General features: G+C 37.6%; 1 protein-coding gene across 1 annotated transcript in view; it reads right to left on the bottom strand.

The window, feature by feature from the left end:
* Positions 1-7,606, bottom strand: part of PRIMA1 (proline rich membrane anchor 1) — a 71,498-nt gene extending 63,892 nt beyond the window's left edge. The window contains 2 exon segments of the mRNA XM_032233472.1: positions 6,504-6,639; positions 7,194-7,606. Coding sequence (XP_032089363.1) covers positions 6,504-6,596 — 93 coding nt within the window. The 5' untranslated portion in view covers positions 6,597-6,639; positions 7,194-7,606.
* Positions 7,607-22,232: the final 14,626 nt, after the last annotated feature.

Consider the following 22,232-nt stretch of genomic DNA (forward strand, 5'->3'; position numbering starts at 1 on the left):
ACATGGCCAGCAAGCCACTCCCACAAAGCAGGCCATACCTACAGAAGAGGTTCTAAAAAATTTTGAAACCCACCACTGACCACACACACACAACACATACACACTTCCTGAATGGTAAATATCCTCTATGTTTTAGATATCAAATTCCAAGCAATGACTTAACAGATTAATATCATGCTTTCATTTATAATGGGTAATTGACAACATGTGGTCATGTACAGTTTATTTCAATAACTATCAAAAATAGTGTAGTAATAAAAAGGCATTGTAAATAGAAATTATTATTATGGTTGGAAATTGCATAAATGGTGTTTTAAGGTTACAATGGTTTTAAAAGGGAAAGTGTTTCTATTTCTTCTTTAACCTCCCTCCAACTAGTACAATCTTTTTCCAGAAAGAATTCAGATTATTTTCAGTCTTAAGCCTGGAAACTTGGTGCCAGGTTCCCATTTTGTTGAGCAATATCCCAACTAAACAAGCAACAAGCTAAAGAGAATTAACATAATGATGATGATGATTATGATAAAAAGATAATATCCAGAAAGGAAAACAGCCCTTGGATTGAAACACTCATTTAACTAATATGCATATAATTAAGCATGAAAGCAAGATTACATTATCTCATATGCACATTGCTCTTTTTGAAGATTTATAATACCTGAATTCTTTATAGAGACATTCTGTCATTATCTGTAGATAAGGACCAGTTCTGATCAGCTTAGACCAGGGGTGTCAAACGCATGTCGCCGTCACATGACATATTGGAACTTCCCCCCCTTCGATAAACTGGGCATGCGCATGGCCAGAGTATGACGCATCTGGCCCGTGCCCCGGAAGTTTGACAATCCTGGCTTAAGAATAAAGTGGCTGTGCCAACTTATAACTATTGCAATTTACTTCAGAACTTTCTTCAAAGAAATCTAATTTTTCCTACTATCTGCAGAATCTGCTTGTTTCATATATTTCCCCTTATTTACAAAGCTCCCCCCATAATTCTTACTTTAAAATCAAAAAGCCTTTCAAGAATGTTAAAGACCACCCTGAAAACAGCTATTAGAGCTCTTTCAGAATAGAGCTGGGAGGAGCAATGTTATATCACATATATAGAGAGAGGGGAAGGAACAGACTGACAGAAAGGGACTGAAATCTGTCCTTTTGGAAATCAAACTTGAGCAGCATAATTTTTGAGTTTTGGAGAATACTCTCTCTTGTTCTCAATCATAAACAAATTTTAGTCATACACCAGCTTATATGTTATCCCATTTTACAGAATATTGGTTGTTCTCACTAGAACCAACAATAAAAATTAACACATTATCTCCAAAGAGAGTTTATAAAGAAGTATTAATTTTAAAAACTCTCATCAAAGTAGCCTAGACAGTTCAGATCAAGATGGCCTTTGGAGCTTTACAACACATCTGCAAGGAGAAAGGTATTTCTCAGGAGAAAAGTGTTCTAAAACATTGAGGTTGCCACCAAAAAGCACATGCCGGTCTTGGGCGCCATCTCTTCGTATCATAAAAGGTAGGGACTCTTGCAGCCCTTCCTGACTGGCCAAATATGTGACACAAGAGCTACATTTGGCCAGAAGAGACAATATGGAGTCAGTTGATTTATTATGGCTATTATAAATAAAAAGGAACATTTCTTCCGTATTTCTTGTGACTACATGAAAGAAGGAAAAAGGGAAATTTGAGAAGCTCAATGGATTTCAAAGTAACAAGCAAGTGTTGTTGTTTTTTTAATGGAAGTGGATACTTTCAGCCTCTCTGCAATAGCACAGGCCCAGTACATGATCTTCTGTGTAAATTTATGATGTAGTTTAATAGTGGGTAGAGAAGATGAGCTTTTGAATCATTGCTCCTAGTCTCCATAATTGATGGCTATTGCAGCCCATTGTTGTAGGAATCTACCTTCACTGAAAAGTATTGAATTGCTTACCCCAATTCAGTCATCTATAAAGCTGAAATGGTAATAGCGCCACAGAATTTAGGCAAATCTGAATTACAGAATACCATCTTCCATCTTCACCATCATCCATTACATAATTGCTTATCACTACTGATTTCTATCTGCACGGTTAGGTTTTTGCCATGTAGCATTGGAAGAGTCTACCAATGCATCTTGTCCAAGACCTCATCAAACTTCGTGCTGGTTCAAATTCTCTGTTATCCCTTCTTATAAGCCCAAGACAATGGAGCTACATTTTACCTAAAAATGAAGCATGAAACTCATCCTCTGCCCCCTGTTGTTCTTTTCATATTATTGTATCTATAACCAAAATTATATACTGCAGGTTTTCCCTGCTGGTAGTCTTAAATGAATTTTCACTGATATGAATGAACGGAAAATACTATATTATTTGTCACTAACTGTGAGGATATCACATTTTAAACTGTCTAATATTTCTAATGTTTTTAATTTGCCGAATAACAAATATTTTCTTGATTATGAAGTTTGCATCAAAAGAGCAGCAGTATAGAGCAGCAAACAAGGGAAGGAGAAGCAACACAATATTAACAGTTAAATTTTAAAATATAGGATATTTTTGATTTTATAAAGTATGGTGGCTCCTAGCATTCAGCAAAGGGAACAGGAATCTTTTGGAGATTCACCATAGAAAGGTTAGAGCCAGCATTCAGTCCTTAACCCGCTCTTTAATCAAAGTGTATCCTATTCAAGTAGAACATCAAGATATCACACAATTCTATATAGCACTGAGCTGAAAGATAATACTATAATATTATTTTTTTTAACTCTGGTGGGATTATCCGTCATTTAAATTCTACAGGAATCTAGTTCACAAACTCATGTTGTATGGTGGTTAATTTTATTTTTATAATCCAACAGGAACAAAAACTGCTTATGTTGATAAAATCACAGCATTTCACAAATCTAACACTTTTCTCCCAGGCATAATATAAAGGCAAGCTCATGTATACATTTCCATTAAGTTTTTCGATTAATATTTTGGCATAACTCTAAGGATCCTATGAGTTGAGTTTGACTCCTGTTGATACAGACATTTCACCATAGTTTTCTTGATAACAAGAAAAAAATATACATCTCTGTGTGCACTTTGAGAAGCACAAAAGCAAATAAAAATAGATACTGTCCCATAATTTGTACTTGAAAATGCTTTGATTTTACTACCTAATTCAATATATTATTGTTTTGCATAATGTTAATTATCTACAAAGCTTATATAACAGTTGCTTATGTATGTTTAAATGATTGATTGAAGGGTACTTGGTTTTAAAAAGCAGTTATTTTCTTATAATTATATCTGCCTTGTAAACATGCCCAGTTTTCAATTATGTAAGCTAATTTAGCCACCCAGATTCTAAAGCATCACAGGCAGCAAAGTGAGAATCTTACTTTCGCGTTGGACAACTGATAGATCTAAAGACCAACAGAGAGAAACTTAAACCAAATAATTTAAATATTAACACGTACACAGTCTGCCACCTTTATAAGAGCAAAACTTAGTTTTCTATGTCTTCTAAGTACTCAAGTTATCAGTGACCCCATCAAGACCAAGCCAGATTATAAGCAAAGAATCAACTCTAATTAATTGGGCTATACTGCGGCTGCCTGAAATAGATTATTGGTATCCTACTTACTAACAGATTCATTTCTGAACAGCTAGCTACTTTAATATTGCTGGTGTCATTAAGAATAGATACTGTCAGCATAACTGCAGCCTTTGCTGTTATCCCTATATGTATTATAATGATCACTAGTCATTGCCAGATATAAATGTCAAGGTCAAACTGCATGGCAAATTGAAACCAGAAGCTGACAAGCTGACTCAGTCTGCATTCAATTCATAGTTGCATCAGATCTTGTGCCAAAATGCTAATAAAATTAGTCTATTTGGAAAACCTTGTTTTGCCACTACTGTCAGGAGTCTTAGAAAGCCCTCTTCCTGTCAACACAATCAAGGATGAAGTCCTACTCCAAATGAACAAACGTATTTGTAGATACTAAGCTCAAGAGCATTGAGCATTTAAATATGCTGGAAAAGACTTGGATCCCTTGCATATTGTAACCTGCATCCTTTTCAGTGAGGCAACCAATGCTATAGTTTTTGAGGTTTGGGTTTTGTTTAGAAAATTTAGGATAAGGCAATAAAAATAGTACTATGGGGGATTAACAATGAATATTTATCATAAAATGTGGAAGACATCCAGGAATATAATTAAAAACAAATGTACAAGCACTGTTCATAAATAAAAACAAAATAATACTATCTATGTATGGATTCATGCAACATATATTAGAATTGAATTATGTATCCAAAGCCTAAAATCAATGGCAGAATGCCAGAAGTGGCTTTATAGATACATATTTATTTGAAAAGAGCATCATTGGAGTGTAAAAAATATGTGATACAGTTAGGTTGTTATACTTTTCTTGTTATGGGAACTTCCCTAAGTAACATTACCCACATGTATCATCTAATTTATCTTAGTTCAATTATTAAGTATTTTTCCATTAAATATACCAATCAGTTAAGACAGACCAAATGTTAAAATGATTTGGAGCAGACTCATATAATTTATCCAGAGGTTAAGCTTCTAACAATACTCTCATTTTGAACATTGTAAACTTAAAAATATTTAGAACTTTTTAGGTCAAATAAAATATAACCTGAATCAACACAGACGTTTTCCAGATTTAAAACTCTGTTCAGAAACAGTTCCCTAACACCTCCAGCATTTCACTCAAAACTTCAACTGAAATATTAGAAAATATTTTCAGATGTTCTGAGTTCTAGGTCTGATTATCTTATTTCCATTCATCTTGAGCCCTCTTCCCATATCTTTATATCGTTATATGATCCTTTGAAAATTTATTTGCAAATAAATCTAATCCAGTTCAGTTTATTTTCAGACAAGTGTGCCTAGAATCACAATTGGTACTTTAATACCACACAGGCAGCAAGCCTAATCATATTTAGTTGAAAGTGTCACTGGGCTCAATGACAATTACATCTGAACAAATCTAATTAGGATTCATACTACTAATTACTCTTCCTTTAAATTAAGCCAAATTCTCTTAGCCTAAAAGAGAGCCAGTTTAGTGTTTAGATTAGGAGAAGGAAGACCTAGGCTGCAACCAACTTCAGCCACAGAAATTCATTAAACATCTTTGGGTCAGGTGGCCTCTTTCAATTCAACCTATCTCATAGTGCTGCTCGTGGTAGAGATAAATAGGAGGGAGGATCACTGCACATGCTCTCTTGAACTGCTGTGCAAAAATGGGATGTAAATATGCATTCCTCATTGCTTCTTGTATGAAAACAAATTGGATTATAATCAACAAAACCAAATTACATATGACTGTGGCAAACCTGAAACTAACACTGGTCTTTCCTATTCAAATCCAAAGCAGCAAATAGAAGGGCAATTTAAGACACCAAGGAACAAGTTAGCAGAGAAAAAGTACAGCAGAGGTGGGTTCCTACCAGTTCGCACCTATTCGGTAGAACCGGTTCGTCAAATCTACCAAACCGGTTAGAAGAGGTTCCACCAGTGGACCTGGAAAGCAGGCCACACCTACAGAAGAGGTTCCAAATTTTTTTGAAGTACAGCTATCTTCACTGCCAAGGACACATACTAGACTGATTTCCAGTGCTTCCACTACTAACACCACAATCCAATGTTACTGGAAGGGGAGGGGTGCAAATGCCAGAATAGAAATAAGTAGCTTCAGCATACTCTCCTCCTCTGTGCTCAGTCACATCATCCAAGCTTGCTGCTATAGTTCCTTCTCTGAAAGTACAAGACTGAGAGTCTTACCATAGGTTTAGACACTTGTTTGTAGCATCAAAACTGGTATTCAAAATCCTACTTTCTCTGACACATTAAGTCACAAAGCCTTAAGTGCAGTGATGGAGGATATGTGGAACAAATCACTTTAGAACTAACAATCAAATAATAAAAATACCAAGCACTTCAACATCAAATATTATGAACGTAATCAACAATGATTTTGAGAAAGTGTTTCTCCTTTTATAGTTATCTCCAAAACCTCTGACTTTTAAAGTAATAGCCACATTCATTTGTACTGATAAACATGAAACTTGTGACACTTCTAAAATTAACAGCCTGATCAAGATCTGCCAAAGAGCTAGCGTCCACACTATTAGCTGTGCACAGATATGCCAATGGTGCAATTTTAAAAAGAGTTGAAAGCAAGGGATACATGGACAGAAACTACAATAACACAACATTGCTAAAACCATATAACAGCTGTTGTGAGGTTTTCTCTACCCTTATTAGCCATATATGCAGAATGGAAATAACTGAATTTACTATCAACAGACACTTTTGCACCTTCCTTCTGAATTCAGCTATTTTGCTGCCAAAGTAATTTCATTAGCAGTTTGCGAAGTACTTTTCTGCAGAAGTTAAGGCTGCATTGGGAACTCAGTCAATGACTAAACCCAAGAAAGGCACCCTTGCAAGGGAAGGGGGAAAAAACAGTTCTTCCATTACCTGAATGAAGCCCCACATAGGATGGAGCATCCAGTGAAGCAGCAAAGAAGGCCAGCAGCACTGAAGGAAGAGCAAGACTTTTCGGATTAGCATCACGACTGGAGGAAATGGGAGCTCCTTCTCACAATCTGGGTATCTGGAGAAAGAAATCAGATAGCAACAGTGCTTTAGCGAACCCCCCTTTCCCAGATACATGGTCTCTCTGCCTCCCCCCCCTCACACACACACACAGCAAGTTCAAACTGATGAGGTCAGTGGAAGAGGGAGCAAGTAGCTTGTTTTTCCATATAAAGTATTGGTCAAAGCAGTCTTCTTAACTTCATAGGTTTGGGGAGGATAAAATATAAAAAGAAACAGGATAAACACATATGGCTTCAGACATTCACTTGTTCCGTGATGGGAAAGCCTCCCTCCGTTCGAAATGAAACTTCCCATTAGGCAGGCACATTTCATCTCTCACAAACGGTGCATTATTATAAATAAAAGTATGCACAGGGCTAACAGGAGCTTCCCTTCCACCCCGCCCCGGTTTAGAAATGCTCAAGGAATCAGAGAGAGAGACTTGGTGGTGCAGAGGGAGGAACGTCAGCTATTCAGCCAAGGCGGGAACCCCCGTTTTCTGCTTCTCCTGCGACGGCGGCTATTTAAACGGGTCTTAATAATAAAGGATATTTTAGAAAATCCCCTTACCCTGAAGGGCGGAACGGGCCGCGTCTCGATAGAAAGGTGCCGTAGCTGCGCTTCTTTTTTACATCGTGGAGCACAAACTGCGACCGGCGGAAGGCGAGGGAAAAGGCAGCTTTTAAAAAAAGTTTTGCAAGGAAAGCCGATCTTTTTCCACACGGCAGATCTGCCCGAAGTTCTCCTTTTGCTGCTCCACCACCACCTAGCGCCGGTTACAGTCCGCTCACAGAGGGGGAGGGGGAAGAAACTCTCTGTTTTTCCCCCTCGGAAGAGAGGAGGGGGTCCCCCTTCCACGAAACGCGTGGCTGTGATATTGATGGGAAGCCAGTCTTCTCGTACGTGTGCGACGACGAGGGGCCGGAAAAGCTGGAGGAATCCGAAGGTTCAACCGAAAGAGCACCAACCCCCCCACCCCCGGGTTGCTGGAGGGAGGGCAACGCGCGAGATCCTCCAGATTCCGCTGTTTGTTTGTTTTTTCCCCTTCTCTTTGCAACGACTACAGAGAAATGGGGGGAAGGGGAAAAGGCGCCTGGTGAAAAAAATCAACTCCTCTCCAACAAAAGAGAGAGAGAGAGAGAGAGAGTAGAAGAAGCGCTCCGGTTCTCTTTCCCTGCGTTAAGTAGTAGGACTGTTTGCTCCACTCTTAGTAGCAGAACTCGCCGCCTCGGATCCCTAGCCGTCCGTCATCCGGCAACGCCTGCAAGCAGCGGCCGGAGAGAAGGAGCTCATGGGGTGGACTGAAGAGGAGAGGGGACCCCTTCGGCTGGAGAGAAGCAGAGGCCCTTGCCCGTGCGGGAGGGCGGAGGGGGAAGAAGCTGCCAGCGAAGCCGGAGGTTTCTCGTCGCTCCCGCCTGCGAATGTAATCGCGCCCGTATCTGGTGCGCTGCCGTTTCTGCAGTGATTTTTCATAGCTACCGAGCAAGTTCGTTTTAGATTTGGCACTTGGCTCGCCCGAGCGTGTGGTTTTGACTTTGTGCGCGTAATTTTGCCAACCCCAGAACTCACAACTAAAACATCTTCGGGCTGCTGCTTAGAGAGTTCTCCGGGCATACGACCCACACACCCCTTTCCTTGCATGCTGCTGGGGGCAAATCCTCGCCACTAGAGTCGGAGGCCAGGTGGCGCTCTAGAAAGGAAAAGCTGCGCCTGGGTGGCGGGCTCAGGACTGAGGGACGGTTAACTCTCAGGATCTGGGATATGGTCTTGGCTTTTCAACCGCTCTCTTATCCTAAGCCAATCAACCAAGCCAACTGTGGCCAAAACTACTTAATTATGGCTCTTCCAAAGTTGAAATACACCCTCCCCCAACAACAATGAGCTTCTAAAAGTGGATAAACAATAACCGAATGCTAGCCTATCCCTAAATTAACTTAATTGCCATCTTCCTGCGATGGTATACTGCACTTGTTCCTGGAGGTTCTGTTTAGCTGTTGGGGTTGAGTGATAGTTTTTTACCTATTATTTTTTATTTTATTTTTGGCCATCACACATTTACTGCAGTAGTTGGTTTTGATAGGGAGAGAGACTATGCGTTTGGGACAGTGAGACCATGGAAAAGTCAGCTGTGATTTTATAGAAGAGGAGCAAGAAAAAAAATGGCATAGACAGGCTATGAAATGCAATTTCTCTGAGCTGTATTTATCATCCAGCCTTTTCCCTTTCTGGAAAGAAGGCTGACTTTCCCTTGAACCAAGATTTTTGAGAAAATATTCCGGTAATAATTTCTATTATCTCATTTTGATTACTTGCATTCTATTGAACTGTTGCTACATTAAATGGCCTATAATAGAAATTAGAAATAATAGTAATATATAATCTGTACACATAAAGGAAGATGGCTTCAATAGATGGAGCACCTGCCTAGGCTGGTGAGATAGTCTAGGTAGCAGTCTAACAGGAGATTGGGCCTATAGGCTAGCCAGGCAGTTAAAAAAATCAGGAATTTTGGAAAATCACATGAATGCTCTTATCAAACTAACAGCAGGGCCATGAAGTCACTAGAAGTCAGGATCATCTTCATATTGCCATAAATAGACGATCTCTGAGCAACAGTCAAATGGCTAAAATATTTGGTTAGTGCCAGAAGTAAAACAAAACATAACACTCTTACCTTTCATGCGCAGAACCTGACATTGGCAGGTCTCTTGACTTCCAGCACTGACAACACAATGCTCTGATATCTTCCATGACATGTGGGGGCAGCAAGCTCTCACAGACAGCTCTATCTTCCTTCATTTCCCCAATAATCTTTACCCTTCAACATCAGTCCCGCTCTATTCAATGGCTGGGCTTTCCCTAACCAATTAATTAATAAACGTAACATTACTATGACTGGTATCCTCAATTATGCTAAACAAATGCTCCATCTCCTTACTTAAATTAAGGCGGATGCTTCTGAGTGCCCCAATTCTTTCCACCACTTTCCACCGTCTTTTGCAGCTGTCCTCATTTCTATTAAATGCTTACTTTAGAGGGAGATTGCTTAAAGATTGTGAAGTAGCTGCTTGCCTGAGAATTATAGAAATTTACTGCTTTTCATACAACATGGATGAGGATTGGTAGATTTAAACCAGAGGCTGTCATTAGACGGTGTTCAACCCACTTATTCTACTGGTTGACAATGGAGGCAGACAAATCACAAGGAGATAGGAGCAGTGGTATTTCCGACTCAACGTGTACCAACTTGTGAGGGCTACTTGTTAAAATTTTGGGAATTTTGTGTGACTGAAAGTAGAGCTAACCTACCATACCTGGTACACCAATCAATTCTGTGGCAAGTGTGTCAGTGACCATGCCAATTGAACCAGTTGTTAAATATTTACCAGCATACTACTGGATTGGAGAGTTATGAGTAAGGAGGATTACAGCTTGACCGTCCTTGAATTAATTCTAAATACAGGGGCAGTATACAGCAGATTCCCACACACTTTAAGGTAAGATAATTGAGCCCAAACTGGCTGAAGCAGAAATATTTTTTTCCTCTGAAACACAAAGCAAGTTACATAAAGGTTGCAAATCTTTTAATTTTGTCACATATGCCTCTACTGGAATATATTTCATTTTTGATGGAAACATAGCAAAATGAAGTAATTGCAGACCCCACATTAATCACAAATCAACCCCAAAGCTTATTGTTCCTTCATTATCTTATTACAACATCTAAAAAGATGAAACATCTCAGAACTTTATCTTGAGAAAATGAATTAGTGGAAATAAGTTCAAAAGCACAATGACTTTTAACGACAAACTGATTTTCCCATAATAGAATTTAGTTTTCCCCACCAGTTCCTTCCACAAGCTTTGGACCATAGGTTACATCTTCTCTGCAGCCAACATGCAAGTTTCATACTGCAGGCCAGAAACCAGTCACAGGCAGGACTCTGGAACATCCAAGGATAAGATGGTCTGTTGTGTCTAAGTGTAAACGATATGCCCACCATTACCTCCCTTCTAGAGTAGATAAAATGTGTTAAATTCTGGCTCAGCTGTCTAAAGAGCAACCCAGTCACTGTGCAATATGTCCTCCTTTCCTTCCTAAGGATAGCCAAGGTGGGGACCAGGGATAATGGTTCCTTGGGTGGGAAAATAAGGCTTTCTTTGACATCTGAATAAAGAAGTAGCTTTAGACAGCTAATTGTGGGAAGCATATTTTTGTTACCTAATTTATTGTCCTTTGACTGGGATGGGACAAATTGTTCATCAGACCAGGTGAATTTGAGGAGAAGGGACCTTGGAGCAGTGAGCTCTTTGCTACTCTACTTTGGCAGCAGATTAGCCTAGCTTTGCTCTCAGCTGGCTCAGCCAGAAAATAGTTCACTCAGCTGCCAAAATCTAAAGAGTGAGAGAGCCAATGGTACCCTAATAAGAATTACATATTTCAGATGGCAGTGGGGGAATCTTCCTGGATCAAAAGAAGTAAAAACCATGTAAAGTTACAGGAAACAACAAAACAAGAACAGCTGTATATCGATACTGGTCACACCCTAGATTGGCAGTTTCTGAAACTTTGGATGTGCTATGTAGGGTACTTGCCAAAGTTTTTTTCTTGTTCCCTTTTTTAGTATTTTGAAAAGATACTTTGTGATCCTCATCTCTATTGCACTTCTGTAATAATGAAAACACTGGGAACCTTTAACAGAGTTTCCAAGAAAGCAAATAGAAATCTTCTGTTTGTCAAGTGTTACCACAGTCATACTCATTAGGAACATAGAAGCAAAGCAATTGGAGAAAATGAAAACAAACTACATTTTTAGCCAGCAGAATAATGAGCAAAGACAATTGCCTTGTGAGAATGGGAACTAAGGTTATGTAAGTCACATTTATTTCATGGTATACTGTATATACCAACAAATAATGAGTCACAGTTTTGTTATTGTTCTGCATACATTAAGTATATGGACTCAAAAATAAGTCCCAGCATATTAATGGGATTTGATCTTTACAATCTGTGTGAGAATGCAGCATCAGTCAAATAATATCACATTTAAAACTGATATGAGATTGCTTTGGCTTCCCAGAACTATCTGGCGGACTAAATCCAGAAGGAATTTATAAGGTTGATAATTTAAATCAGCTTTCTTTAACATTGTGCCTTCTCTCTGAATTGAAATTACATTACAATCCAAGATCTGGATTGCATGAAATTATGAAATACGTGTTTGCAAATTCTATCAGATTTTGATAGATAGGGCCTATCTTATGAAATATATGTAAGATGGGAAAATAGAACATATGATTATGGCATTTATTCCATAAGACACTTATATCACTAAATTAATGAAAATTGGATTCATCAATATTGTGCTTCAAGAATTAGAACAATTGTTTATTTGTTCTTTGTTCCAGAGCCACAATAGATAATACATCGAAAACTGTGCTCCAGATCAGGTCCATGGTACCTGATGTTTACACTGACGTTTAGATTTTCTACTCCATCTATACTGCAATCTCTAGTGGTGTAAATTTGTTTATTACTACCAGGTTTGACTTTGGTATGAGTTTGGGTGGCGGTCATGAAATTATGTAATATATTATGAATGAATGTGATCAGGAGAGTTACTCTGTTAGGCAATAATGAATGGATGGTGGAAATAAGATGAGAGGGTAAAGAAAAAGTGATATTTGAAGCAACAAGAATGAATAAGCATTCAAATTCTTTGGTGATCATTTTGCTTTTAAAAAATCCATTTCAAATCCATGGGTTAAGCATACATCTATATATTTGATTGATTTGATTATGTGTGATAAAAGATTGAGAGATGTGGTGAACAATACAAGGTTGGTGAGAAGTGTACAACTTTTAGTGGTGTAAAAGTGGATTTTGGAAAAAGACATAGAAGAAAAATAGTGAAATAAATGAAAATAAAAGAATAACTACAAGGAGGGAAATATGAGTTCTATATGAAACAGTATTAAATATAATTTCAAATGAAATGAATTGAAAATTAATATATGGAACCTTGATATAAAAGATGTTTGTTATAATTAAAAGAACATTACAAAATCCACAGAAGTATGAATTTACATTAATGGGAGGTATGAAAGATTCTTGATATAATAATGTAAAGAGATTGATTGTGAATGAGAAAAGATACAAGAAGGAATATGATGGGTGCAAAAGTATGAAAGGCTATTGTGTAATGTGTGTATAGAGAAGAAGAATATAGTCAAAAAGAGCAAGGACTGGTAAAATTAAAAGTAGAAGAGAAAATCAGTATGATTCTTGATAAGAATAAAATTAATGTTTTCAAAGTGGCAATAGAGATCTAAACAAGGAACATCCTATGGAGTGAATTCGTTACCATAAAGGTAATGAAATAAAATTGAAATGAAACTGAAGTGTGAGAACCAGATTAACCTAGTGTCATAAGGGTGTGTATGTTTTAGTGTGTGCATGTGTGTATGCTTGCTTGTGTGCGTATTTCAAAACAGGCAAGAAAGCAGTCACAATATCATGATTTGTACATACCGTTTGTATTGTTCTACACATGAGCAAAGGGACGAGGCTTTGATCATGATGCTGTGACCACCATTTCACCTGTTTAACTCTCTTATGAATGCCCCAACTATCATGTTAGATAATATGCTGACTTCAGAAGAAGCCATTGCTGGCATGGAAAAAGTTAATTAATTGAAATTAATATGGAGCTCAAATCAATTTTTAAATAGAGTAAAATCAATGTATGATGGAAGTAAAGCATATTTGATAATAAAATGAACCTTTAATAAGTAGTTCAGCACCAAAGATGCAATGTGATATCCCCTTGATTAACAGACTTATGGATAAATGAATATGGAATTCAAATATGTTTGTGAAATAAGACAAAATAGACATAGTTGTGACAAACACAACACTACTGAAATCATATCTCCCCTCACTCTATCTTTCCCTCAAATTTATTCTTTAATGCAGAATAGATAATATCTGACTTAGTTATACTTTTTCTGATCCAGAGACAGAAGCTTTGCAAATTTTTTGTTGATTTTCTAAAGGTATTTCTATATTTGATCAAGGCATATAATAAATTGTATTATCTATGTGCAATCATTCTTGATTGTTGACAGTATAAGAAACATAGCTTTACATAGCACACATCAAAAATTACAGCAGTTATTTTTCTCATTTTTCTCCTAATTACAGGACTTTAGAGCACAAATCTCTGAATTCTTCAGAGTTGCAAGGTTCATTGAACTGCTAAGTAAGTGGAGGTAAAATAGAAACCTCAGTGTCAAGAGCTGTGAGTCATCCTGCCTGTAGCAGTTATCTAGATCATGTTTGATTTTATTACTGAGCATTTGAGAGCAACATCAAGGAACTAAAGAGATAGCACCTATATTCAGAAAATCAGCCAGCACAACTACTAAACTTGAAAAATGGGATCTGTTTTATATTTATCAAGATTATTAACTATAATTCCTCTAGATTTAAAAACAGAAAAATATAATTTATGTGGTAGGAATCAAATAGCTTTTTTTTTTAAAAAAAATCCTGTTATAAAAATTTTGAAAATGTCTAGGATAGTGCTGGGAAAAAGTGGTAGCCTTATGACAGAAATTTCTTTTAGCTATAAGTTCAGATCCCAACAAATTTCATGTTAATACATTTTGTGCCTTGAACACTGAGGTATTGGAACTTAAATTTTATTTAATATTGATTTATTTAACAAACGTATATGGTCGCCCAACTCACACATAGGTGACTCTAAAAACAGCTTCTATCCCAGGGCAGTAACCATACTGAAATCTATGGGATAGTGCAATATCGGGTTTTCAATTTCAATTCTATAGAAAGTAAAGGATGTAGCATATTTTTCGGAGTATAAAAGCACTGGGGTTTGCATCAAGATTTTGAAGAGACAATTTTTTAAAAAAAAATTTGCACTCTGTAGCCTCCCAAAAATGTTTTTGTCAAAAAAAGGGGGGCATGCATAGCCTTTAGGAGGCTTGTAGAGTACTCCTAGGGGCTGGGTCCCCCAAAAATGAGCAAAAAATGATCATATTTCACAAAAACAGGCCTGTTTTTGTCAAAAAAGGGCATGCCTTTAGGAGGCTTATAGAGTGCTCCTGCGGGCTGCAGGGGCAAAAATGAGCAAAAGACGGCCCATTTTTCACTCATTTATGCCCTCCCCAGTCCCCAGGAGCATTCTGGGAGCCTCCTAAAAGATATGCACAGCCATTTTTGAAAGGGAGCAGGATTTGGGGAGGCCAAAAATGCTGTATTCAGTGTATAAGACCCAGATTTTCACCCTCTTTTTTGAGGGAAAAAGGTGTTATACTCTGAAAAATACAGTATGTTTGTGTTTTTATTTTTATAGTTATAATGTACACTGAAGATGGCATTTAATTTCATTGTACCATGTGCAATGACAATAAAGTAAACTAAATTAAACTAACTCTAGGCAGCTTGTATTAAAAAAATATATAAATATAAACTCACACATACACCCTTCCCATGGCAGCAGCCAATGAAATTTATCACTTGATTGATTCCATTTTCATTTCCCTAGGACTACTGACAAAGTCATGTTTTAAGGCTTTTGGAAAAGCAACAGGATGGGGGCCAATCATACCTCAATGGGGAATGATGTTTCATCGACAAAGGGCCACCATCAAGAAGGACATTTTTATAGTCCAACCACATGTACATTCCTAATTTATGGGACCTTCATTATATTCAGGATAGCCATCTTTTGTCATTTTTGTTGCAATATACAGGAAGTCATAACCTCAAACCCCAATTCAGCAACTGTTTGAAATTATGAAAGCTCTGAAAGAAGAGACTTATGTCCTGTACTGAACTTAATGCCTGTTGCAGAGCCCCTGCAGTCATATGAACTATTCAGCCACTTGACAATTCACCTGCCCTTATGACTGACCTACTGCTACACAGTGGTGGGATTCAAATATTTTTAACACCAGTTATGTGGGCGTGGCTTGGTGGGCATGGCAGGGGAAGGATACTGTAAAATCTCAATTCCCTCCCCACTCCAGGGGAAGGTTACTGCAAAATCCCCATTTCCTCCCGATAATCTGGGACTCGGGAGGCAGGGAATAGATGGGGGCGTGGCCAGTCAGAGGTGGTATTTACCGGTTCTCCGAACTACTCAAAATTTCTGCTACCAGTTCTCAGAACTGGTCAGAACCTGATGAATACCACCTCTGATGCTACAGCAGCATCCCCTCTATCTTTTCCACTATCCTGCCATGCTGAGTCCCTTCGATCTACCTTCCACCCAGCTGGATTATCTGCAGGCCTTGGTTCTGCTCCTCATCCCATTGTCCCAGTCTGTTTTCTCCCATTACATCTTGCTTCCTTTTTTCTACAGATTGCCTTTGGGAAGGAGAAACAGCTGATCCGCTCTGCGGTCTTCCTATGCAGAGGCTGTGTGATTCCCCCCTGGAAGCAGGGAACATTTTGGAAGTGGTCACAATTCTTGGAAACCAAAAATTGCAGCTACTCAATTCTCCCTGCTTCACCTCCCCAAAAAATGCCCATTCCAGGACAGCACTACATAGCCATTGTATAGGAAGGCCAGAAGGAAGATTGATTGATTCTCTTTCCCAAAGGTGAACTTCAACAAAAATAAGTGAGGCATGATGGTGGGAGGAGAAGGGTGTGGGACCACCACAACTTATGGCTGTAATGAGCAGGGTCCATTACAGTCATAAATCGAAGACTACCTGCAAGTGTTCACAATAAAAATATGTATTCTAAATGTTTCTGTAGCTACCTTCAGAAATTAGTCACAATTTACAGTATATGTTATAGCAAAAGTGCATAATTATAATTTAATTAATGCTGTAAACTAGTAACTATTGCTGTTTTGGTAATACCATGTGTATTTTGTAATACACATCTTCCCAGAAATAATTCTCACTGAATAAAAAAAAGACTCCAGTAAACACAGAATTGCAGCTACAATCAGAATATATCATTGAACATTGTGACAAGTATATAATAGCAACCTTTTCATATAGTAAAAGTTGATTAGAATTAGAAGTGATTTTCAGTGTTAGTGCAGATTATGGTTCAAGAAAATACTTTCCATAAAAGATCGGACAATATGCTTTGATTTGTCCAAGCCCCTGTGCAATATTTTACGCAGGATCTTGAACAATATGGTGTTCTCACTGCACAAGATCTCAAGATATGTGCCAACAGAAAATGTCATAAATTATCTTGCACCAAATCTTCAAGCAATGTTATGTTTAATGGTTAGGGTAATGTTTTTCATTAACACATTCATAGAACCAGTCAAGTCTTATAAAATTTAGTCACACACATTTTATAAGAATCTTTCCAAATGGAACTAAAGCAGGGAGAATTTAAAAAATAGAAGCTGCAGTACCATTATTATATTGCTGATTGGTATAATTCTATCTGTTATGCTAACCAGGCCATGGACTCATTAATATCAAGGAAAACGCAAGGGAGATCACTTGCAAGTATTATAGCTATAAAAAGTATTAATTAAGAAAAGTACCTAGACTAGATGGATTATCAAGTTTTTATTACAAATGTTTTGAGGATGAACTGTTACAGTCTGTACAAACACTATGAATTCTATCTTCCAGAGAGGAAAAATGCCAGATTTGGAAAGAGGCCAATGTAGCACTAACATCTAAAGAGGGACAAGATTTCACTTTAAACAAGAAACTATAGGCTGATATCATTATTGAATACTGACTACAAGTTGTTTACAATAATTTTAGACAATAGCCTGAAAATAATTTTGCAATAATTTATTCATGAGGATCAATATGGGTTTTTATCTAAAAGTCAATTCAAGGACAACCTTATAAATGCGTTGGGCATTTTGGAATATTTGGAGTAACATGAAAATGAAAAACAAGCCACATTGATTTTCTCAGATGTAGAGAAGGTCTTTGACAATTTGAACTGGCCTTTCTTGCTCAAAGACTTGAAAGATATGAACTTTGGATAGAAGTTTATAAAATGACTAAGATCAATTTACATTTCACAGAAAAAGCACAAAGACTGTTGAGAGTACAGACTCACATTTTCCCAAAAAAACATTTGTGGCTCACAGCATAGGAAGCAATTAACTAGAAGATACAATATAAAGGCATTTCAAATTTATGCTGAAAACGTGAACAAGACGTTTTTATGCTGAAAACGTGAACAAGACGTTTTTATGCCTGGTAGATGGGTAAAAAGTTAGCACATTTTGGATTCAAATACATGTATTTATTCTGAAGATTTTAAAGATTATTGCACAGTTGAGACCAGAGGTTTTCTCTTTAGGATAGATGGACAAATAGTTGAGGAAAAGTCATGGACGTTTTTGAATAAAACAGAAAAATGAAGTTATGATTTATAATTCTTGATGATTAGACAGGATATATTATAGAAGAAGAAAGTAATGTTGTAAAGTTAGAGTAAGAAGTAGATTTATAATTGTCCTGTGAAGTCCTGATGAGCAATGGCATTGAGACTTAGCATTTCACCATAATCATTGTTGCTAGTATGCCTCTGACTAGTAAGCCTTTCTGTTTCCTGTAGAAAATATGACTGTTCTATCTGTTGCCCAGAAAAAAGACCCATCTGTTTTCAAATTGTTAGTAATGCCTCCAGAAGATATTATTTATCCAAAATTGCTGGGTGATATATGCTTAAGGATACCAATACTGACACAACAACAGTATATTGTAATTTGATTGGCCATGGTCATCATTTCAAGGGTATATTTTCTCAGAACCTTTGTGTTTGTATTTAAAATTAAGGAAAGAAAACACTAGGAGAGGTAACTCCTTTATCTAACGTACACCAAACTGTATACACTCTTGGTCTTGAATGTTTTAATATGATTATATATTAGAAATGTAAAGAGCAAGGCTCACATTTCCACTCAGAGATAACTAACTTTAGACAAACGACTTTTATTGTCATTGATCAATGAATTTTGGAGGGTAATTGTAAGGCTAAATGGGGGTTGGGAATGAGTGGAAAAATCATATACATTCTGCTGAGCTATTTTGAAGAAAGGTAGGATATAAACTCAAATAATAAAATACATCTGACTCTAAAAACTTCATATTCCTCACGACAGTTCTAAAATCCCCCAAACTTTTGATGGATTTCATGAATGTTTGAAGTTGACAAGGCACATTTCTCAACCGTTCCAGCCACAATGAAATAGGATGTTTGGCTATATTTTAGAAAGTCAGCTTGACATTGATATTGGGCAAGGTCTTTAGCAGTTCAGTAGGCATTCTACCCATTAACAGCAGACCCTCATGCCGTATAATGGTAAAAGATGGACTACCTAATACTGCTAAATAGGCTCATAGCTAGCTGAATTGCCACTTGACTGCCACACCCATTAATGGCTCCACTTCACCTTGGAGGAGTATTTATTAGAATGCTACAAGGCTTGAATGAGGGGGTTGAAGTGGATGTAATAGTTGTGAATTTGGGAAATTTAAAATAGTTGATTGGCTAGTTGTTTTGTTTCAAACAAAAAAGGGACTAATTGCCAACATTTTACAGAGTAAATAGATTGTTCCCTCAAAAGATCACTTTATTTCACCATCCAATATGACATGGCATCACCAAAACACTAAATTATTTAAAGCATCCCATACAGATAGTCCTAGACTCACAACCACAATCGAGCTCAAAACTTCTATTGTTAAGCTGTTGTTAAGTGAGCTTTGCCCCATTTTGCAACCTTTCTTACCATAGTTGTTAAGGGAACTGCAGCAGGGGTGGGTTGCTGACAGGTTTTACTACCTGTTCGCAATCTGCGCGCTATTCACTGTAAATTGTTCTTCGTGCATGTGCAGAACAATTTACAGTGAAGTCCGCATGCGCAGGCACTAAAAACCAAAATGCAGATGGCCAACAGCCCAGCGGACAAGCAGCAGCAAGGGAACTGGTTTGGGGGCAAGGCAGGCCTGGGTCACTGCCAGTTCTGCGACCCAGGCCTGAATTCCACTACCGGTTCAGCTGAACCGGGACGAACTGGAAGCAACCCACCTCTGAACTGCAGCTGTTAAGTTAGTAACATGGTTGTTAAGTGAATCTTACTTTGTCAGAAGGTCCCATAACATGATCATATGATCCCGGGACTCTGCAACCATTATAAATACAAACAGATGTCAAGCATCCAACTTTTGATCATATGACCATGGGGTTGCTACAATAGAAGTGCGAAAAACAGTAATAAGTCACTTTTTTCAGTGCCATTGTAACTTTGAACAGTAATTAAATGAATGGTTGTAAGTCGAGGACTACCTGTATTAAAAAACAACCAAATTAGGCAAAAGCTTGGGTGAAATGCCAAGTCTATTTGATCATTCTGTTGATAGGGTACCATAGCATAGAGTTATCTTACTTTCCAATGCTTTGAAATATGAGATAAAGAGCAGCATCCTCAATAGATTAGAATATAGAGAAAGCTTCTTAGATTACTAGAGTCTCAAATCAGTAACAAATAATAAAAATTATCACAAATTCTTTGTATTTCACCTAAAAGTGAATTAGAAATCAGAGCATTCAAGACTAGCAAACTATGTTATCTATTGTGTACTTGACAATTTGCTGCATGTGTGGTTTCTATGTCACTTTCAAGGACAAGAGGAAGTTTTTTTCAATATACTTCTTAACATTTACTAACTAATATTAGAATAAAACAATGCTTTCTTTGTGATATTTTTTGGAACACATTTATGTTGTGCGTTGTCTGACTTTATGCAACGTTAAAATAAATTCAATGATGAGCAAGCCAAAATGCTAGGAGTCTACCAATACTTTTTCAATCTTTTTAAAACAATCTCATACTCACCCACTCAAAATCATACAAACCACTTGATGAAACTTCAGACTTGCCCTATTTTGCCTTTCTTTTTTAGTATTGGATGATATTAGCATTATAGCTTGATTTGTAATTCATTGAAAATATTCCATCAATCTGCAAAGATCATTTGCCTTTATGGGCATCATTAAGATGTTCCTGACTAAGACTGTATCATATTTCCTAGGACAGTGATAGTGAACCTTTTCAGCGCCAAATGCCCAGTTCTGGCACTCCAGCATGCTCACACGTCGGAGTGCCAGAAACCCGAAGATCAGCTGGCCAGAGTGCATGCACGTGCCAGCCAGCTAGTTTTCGGGTTTCTGGCATGTGCATATGTCAGCTCATCTTCGCGGAGCACCAGAAACCCAAAGACCAGTTGGCCTGCATGCGCATGCCTGTTTTTGGCCATTTTTGGGACCATTTTCAGGCTGCTTTCAGGACGTTTTTCAGGTTGCAAAATGGCCTGAAAACAGTTGAAAACAACCCAAAAAAATGGTCTGATTTTTGCCCTGTTTTCAGGCCGCTTTCCAGCGCTCCAGCACCTGTGAAGACCAGCATGCCAGAAACCAGAAGAGCAACTGGCAACGGCGTGCATGCCCACAGAGAGGGCTCTGTGTGCCACTTCTGGCACACATGCCATAGGTTCGTCATCACGGCCCTGGGACTGCAAGAAATTTATTGGAACAATAGATTCAAGCATTTTCTATCCCTTTGCAGCTTGATACCTTGGAATATCTCTGAACGCCTTGTGCTTCAACCATACAGTAGTATGCCACTTTTATTCTGTGCCATCCTTGTATTCTTTAATGTCTGGCCCTTAACTCATACTATAACAAGATGAAAAGATTTAAAAGGCTTCCCATGTGGTTTATGGAGCAGGAGGATTATAAAAGTCAGCAGTTAATCATATCATTAATTGAAACATAACCTCAAATTAATGTCCAAAAAACCAGAAAAAAATAATAAAATAAGAGTTTATTTCACAGAATGCGTTTGTCCTCAAATCACTGAGGTAGGTTCACACATTTCAATAAAAATGGGCATTTTCCTTAGTCCATATCTATTGCAAATGTTTAGCTAGGAGGAAGGACCTAACCAGCCTTGGGTTATTTTGAAAAAGCTCAACAGATTATATGCATGGAAAATATTTGGATGGAAGGCTACCAGAAAATTCCATGGTTTTAGGCTAGATTGAGAAATGGGAAAAACTTCCTGCCCTTTTCTGGACTCTACATAGATGATTCTATGAAGTCAATAGCTCAACTCAAAGAAGATTACTATGTCTTCCCAAGAGGATTGTAAATCTTTTAAAACTGTTGTCTGTGATCTCATTGTACCATTTCCTGACATATGGCTTCTGGTACTACAGTCCTAATTCCCAGACAGTATAATACCTGATTTAGCATTATAGGAGTTGTAATCCTAATACATCAGAGGAATTAAAGGTCTGGGAAGATTGCATTTTGGATTCTTCACAAATAAATTGCAGAGATCCCAAAATAGACTTCAAAAAGCTCATTACACTTTTTTTTTTTAAAAAAAGACTCTGAATGACAGTTATTCCTTGATGTCAATGGACATTCGGATAGTACCTATCTATCCCCAAATTCGTCATATTTAAGCTGTATGTTTAAAATTGAGTGTGAAATGCTTGTAAATTGAAGTTAATAGCAAGAGATCTCTACCTTAAAACTGCAACAATTTATGTCTTATTGGCATTTGTGTC

The sequence above is a fragment of the Thamnophis elegans genome, chromosome 1, assembly GCF_009769535.1.
Source record: "Thamnophis elegans isolate rThaEle1 chromosome 1, rThaEle1.pri, whole genome shotgun sequence".
Classification (NCBI taxonomy): domain Eukaryota; kingdom Metazoa; phylum Chordata; class Lepidosauria; order Squamata; family Colubridae; genus Thamnophis; species Thamnophis elegans.